This window comes from Anneissia japonica, unplaced genomic scaffold (assembly GCF_011630105.1).
Source record: "Anneissia japonica isolate Jap-2015-1 unplaced genomic scaffold, ASM1163010v1 scaffold287754_len4335492_cov202, whole genome shotgun sequence".
NCBI classification, from domain to species: domain Eukaryota; kingdom Metazoa; phylum Echinodermata; class Crinoidea; order Comatulida; family Comatulidae; genus Anneissia; species Anneissia japonica.
The window spans coordinates 2,971,846-2,977,367 of record NW_022705543.1 but is presented as its reverse complement, the minus strand read 5'-3'; the positions used below and the strand labels follow the sequence as shown (position 1 = coordinate 2,977,367).

General features: G+C 32.3%; 1 protein-coding gene across 2 annotated transcripts in view; it reads right to left on the bottom strand.

The window, feature by feature from the left end:
* Positions 1-5,522, bottom strand: part of LOC117105745 (probable tyrosine-protein phosphatase F54C8.4) — a 13,017-nt gene that overhangs the window by 4,035 nt on the left and 3,460 nt on the right. For both annotated transcript variants that reach the window (XM_033247007.1, XM_033247008.1), the window contains exons 5-9: positions 4,961-5,040; positions 4,291-4,337; positions 3,738-3,798; positions 2,325-2,371; positions 1,931-2,000 (exon numbers count right to left, since the gene is read on the bottom strand). In XM_033247007.1, the coding sequence (XP_033102898.1) occupies positions 1,931-2,000; positions 2,325-2,371; positions 3,738-3,798; positions 4,291-4,337; positions 4,961-5,040 (305 nt within the window). The remainder of the gene's footprint in view (positions 1-1,930; positions 2,001-2,324; positions 2,372-3,737; positions 3,799-4,290; positions 4,338-4,960; positions 5,041-5,522) is intronic.

Sequence of the window (5,522 nt, the reverse complement as noted above, 5' to 3'; positions counted from 1 at the left end):
ATATATGTATGTTATTTAATGAATCTTATTTTATGTGTAATTTTAATGTTCTTATATTGTAATTTTTCATAAATTTTTTATATTTGCATGTTATAGAATTCAACCCTTTTTGTGTGTGATTTTTAAGTTGCTGAATTTGTATATCTTTATATCTCTTTAATGTTTTTAATGTATTGTAACATTCTCGCAATTCAGTTTTCTTTTTGAAAGTTACTGCAATGAGATGAAATATTTTAAACTTAAAACTTGATGATGATGATGATGATGATGATGATATTTATTCGGCAAAGTGAAAGTACAATTTTGCCAGGAGCAAAGAATCTTGAACCCAAACAGTAAACTGCTTTTACTCTATCATCAAAAACAAAACAATAGCAGATTTTTTCCCTCTATGACAGGCCTAAATAATGAGATAAAAATTACCTGACCTTTTCTCAAGAGGGGGAAAAACCTTGATTTTTGAAGAAATTTAAGGTCATTAAAAGACTCCTCAGAAGTCGGGAAAACTCATTTCCGGCCATCTGGGAATCAAAATTTTCCTGGGGGAGGACCTCAGTACCCCCATTTCATTTTGGGGATTTTTGGAAAACATTTTGAACTCCCCCACTCTTTTAAATCCTGGATATGCCCCTGAATAGATATTCAAAAACTGGAACATTAAGAAGCACACCTGATTAAAAATTATTAACTTGTTAACTGAACTAAATTAAGAATCCTGATTTGAAGTTAACAGTTAAAAATATATTTGTAAAGCAAAAGTACGAAAAGGTGAATTAGCAAACAGTTTTCATATTAGAAACACAAATATAAATTGAGAAAAAATAAGAGATAACAAATCAGTATTTTGACTTCACGTATTTTGTTAGTTGAGTTTTAAAATCATAAATGGTTGAGGACAGCTGAATTTGAACAGGAAGTTATTCACAAAGTTTTGGAAGAATTACAAAAAAAGAGTTAAAAAAAATATTGGTCTTAGCCTTCCAATGTACTAAGCACCCATCACACCTATCACTGGACTTCACAAAATCATTAAAGAAGGAAGGGCATTGGCCATGAATAATCCTGAAAACTACCATAAAAAAGAATACATATTGTGTGTTTTTTCACACCATGAGTAAGCAATACTGGGTTTGGTGTACAAGGGTGCATGATTTGTAAAAGTCATCAGAGGCGTATCCAGAGATGCCAGAAAGTAGGGCCGAAATGGGGCCGATCGAGAAAAAAAACTACCCTAGGGGGTGCGGGGGAATGTCCTCGCAAAAGCTTTGTTTTCTAGATGCCCGGAAATAACCTCTGAGGTATTTTCTTTTTCTTTCTTTCTTTCTTTCTTTCTTTCTTTCTTTTTGTTTTTTACTTTCCCAAATTGAGTACTGGAGCCAGCTCTCCACCCCAATTCCCTAAATCTGCTCCTGATCATTCCATTCATAGAAAAAGCCTTATTATAAGACTGAATACCGAGTGCATTGTACATGCTTACATATTCATTAACATGCATTATTGCATATTGTCATTAGTGCGTCTTGGTTGCATATGTAACTAATCATTTGGTGTACTGATCGAAACTCTCTTGAAGCACTCTTGAAGCTCCATCGATCTAAGCACAATAAAATCAATTAAATTGTTTTAATTATCAGGCTCAGAGCTGGGTATCATTAGAAAAGGCATGATGGTGTCAGTTTCAAGAACTAAAGCTTCACACCAGAGAGCACATGGTCAAGACATGCCACTAGTCAAAGCTCTGTAGTGGAGTGCTGAATAGTAGCAAAACCTGGGGCCTCATTGGAGTGGGGCTTCAGGCTTCACTCCCAAGTATTACACCACTGAATATGCCAATGTGTAAGAGTTTAATAATGTATTCTTTGCTGTTTGGTGATTCGTGATAATCCAGTTTATTTTGCTCTGCAATGTTTCTAACACATATAACACATACCTGCTCAGACCTCTAAGGCTAGCCAGATAATGATCCCTTTCAATTCCATATCCACGTGCTTCTTTGAAAACTGAAATATCAGTACAATAATTGTATTTTATTTCATAGGATTTATCCATATACATAAATAAATATATTTCAGTTAGAACTCACAACCTTGCAGTTAAAAGTTTTAACCACACAAATATTTAAAAAAAAAATGTTTAGTACATTATTAAAATAAATAGCAGTGCAATAGTAAAATATACATCAATGCAATAAGTACAAGACATAAAGCAGTGTAATAGTAAAAGATAGAGCTATATAATAGTAAAACTAATAAGTTACTAATATTCATGGTCTGAGCTTTATCACTGGGAATTGTACATAGAATAAAACCTTGAAAAGTTTTTACCTTTAATGGCATCGTCTGGAGAAAATGAGAGATTTTCAATCATATATCTGTAATTGTAATAAAATAATTCCAAATTCCAAACATGTTCAATTGATAATAATAAAAATAATAATAATAATAATATTAATGAATAATAATAATATTAATATTTAATAATAATAATAATAATAATAATAATGAATATACAAACAACAGCAGCAGCAGCAACAGCAACAACAATGAAAACTTGTAAACGCTGATATCCGTTTAAAGAAAATGTTCATAGCATCCCTCAACAAGAACTTAAAATATGACAGACAAAAGAAACAATGATAATTTAAGAACCAGAAAAAAAAACCCATTGCATTACATGAGCCATACTTGGGTGGGGGAGGGGGATACGGCAGATAATTTTTATTGCGTTTATGTATAAGAGGGGAAAGATGTTAATTGTTTAGGCATGCAAGTGAAGGCGTATTAAGAGTACAATAGATAATTATTTCTACCATACCAATCACGGTCATGTGCAGTCAATGATTAGTAATGTATGAGTAGAGTTAAATAGCTTGGTGGTTGCCATGTTTGCCTTCCAATCCCAGGGTCATGGGTTCAATTTCTGTCAGTGTTGCAGGATTTTTTTCTCACGATCAAACCAACTCTACTCCCTAAATCTCATATTGAGATTTAGTTTGTGTAAAGCATCGTGTGTGTGTGTATTGTGTTGTGAAAGGAATTGTCACCTACAACATGAACTTCAGTTGTTACTTATTTTTTATTTATTCATTTTTATTACTTATTAATTCATTTATTCATCTTCATTTAACCGTTATTCACTTATTCATCTATTTATTATTTATTTATTTATTATTCCCTTTCTGTTTATTTGTCTCTTCATTTATTTGTTTAGTTGTTTTATGATTGATTTTCTTTTTATGTTTGTTTTGACTTTTATTCCCTTTGAGGCATGCTCATCACAAGATCTTAAATTTTTTGGGATCATGCCTTCTTCCATAGCTTGATTTCTTTTTTATCTTAAATCATATTGTATTATATTGTGTGTGTTTGTACTATGGAAGTAAATAAATGTCTTTTGAAATGAAAAGAAAAAGTAAGAAAGTGATATATATTCGCTGTTGATAATCCTTGATGCATGTATTGTGTGCCTAAATAAATAAAAAAATAAATATAAAATTAAAAAAATATAGACTAAACTGTCCAGAAAAATAAATTGCATTAAAGCAAATCAGATGCATTTTATCTGGAACTGCAATACAATTTTCTACTTTATTTTTCTGAGAAAGGTAAATGTTTACTTTTATGAGACAGTTAATTTTATATTTTATTGGGCAATGTAAATGTCCACTTTACTAAGGAGGACATATTCCTCTTGTATGAGAATGATGAATATCTACACTTTGCCTGATCTAAACTTACCTGCACATAAGGTACCCACTACGATTGACACCGTGCGTACAGTGGACAGCTATTAAAAATTCTATGGAAAAGATTTTCACACTTATGTTTACCATGCAATTTCTAATATACATTCAAACTTCAAAAACAATATAATAATTATAACATACAATTTCTGTGACTAGTTATGCTGCATTTATGAGAAGGACATACATACAATTTAGAATAGATTTACCCATGACACCTTATCGTTTGCAATTTCTTTAAGATACATGAGATCCTCATATCTATTAAGGCAGAGGTGTCTTTTTCCACCTGTAATTGAATTAGTAATTTACTTTGTGGTCTGCCAGCACAACCTTTATACGTTTTTACATTACCTAGAGCTAATGACATGGTAGTAAATTGTATCAATTTTTAATAATAAATTATTATTTCACATTTTAAAAACAAAATCATGAAACATATCAGTGGGCACAAATTTCAATACATATTTCATCATAAAATTGTACCCACAATATTTTATGATGTACAGTATAAGCACTAGTTCTAATAAAAGGCCTGATTCTCTTACCATTGCCCTTATTTGCATCTTCAAAATCCTTTACAATTTTTGAAAACCTGAAAATACAAGATATTTAGATAAAGTCATTTTCTTAAGCCCTGTCTAGCCGAGGGTGGAGAGGGGGTGCTTAAGCCCCCATTGGACAAGTCAAGCCCCCTCTCCCCACCGGCCCAGCATGTCGAGCAGTCAGAGCGAAAAAACAAATAGGCCCACATCCAACCCAAAACATATCTTTCACAGCTGGCCATCCAGAGGTTTCTATTTTTGAAAAAAATCTCATTTGGGAGGACATCAGGTCTCCCAAACCCTCTCCCCTCCTCAGCCATACAAGCTCAAGCCCCCTAGAAAATGCATCCTAGAGTCGCCATTGTGTTTAGACTTAGCAAATTTGACAAAATAATAATGCCCATATATAGAAGGTACATCATGAATATTGGCATAAAAAAATTGTTTATCAAAGAAAATTTGACAAGTCTGGATAGGGCTTTTAGAATTATTAATATTTTTGAGACATTTTTTATACCACTTCCCAAAACAAATTAATTTTATAGTTTTACGATGATAATTCTGATATCAAATTAATTATACAAATTGTTAAGGTCAGGAGAAGAGATATTGCTTAAAACATATGCCTCATATAATACAGAAGTCAATTTAAAAAAAAACGTTATTTTCTTACCTCTTGACAACTTCATTAGTGGGAATTTGCTGGCCTGCTGTGGCAACCTTTTCATAGCTTATGCCATTGCTTGTAAATTCCTAGAAAGAAAACAAAGAAAAGAATTAGATTGCAACAATTAAATATACTAAATTAAATGCAAGTTTTATTAAAAAATATATATATATAATGTAGGTAGACATTGATACGTGTAAGGATTTTATTTTCGACTACTGCAGTTTCATGCAATGTGCAATCGTCAGGTCTGAGTTATTGAGCAGAAAGGATGGTATATATATACGTGTTGTGGAATTTACAGCTGGGAGAAAATTTTTTCATTAGGAACAGGTATATTATAAGTGATGGGCGTGAGGTTTGTAGAAAGTGGGCGTGGAAATTAACAGTTCTTGAGCAAGTATTTGTTGCGGTGACGACAGGCGGAGATCAACTCTGACCGTTTGTTTAATGTTTTGTTACGGTCGGATGCGATGATGTAATACTTTTCTGTTAGGCATAGGTTGCAGCGTTTAGTGATATTGTTATATGGGGGTGCTCGTTTTATTATGTTCCATTTAATGGTGAA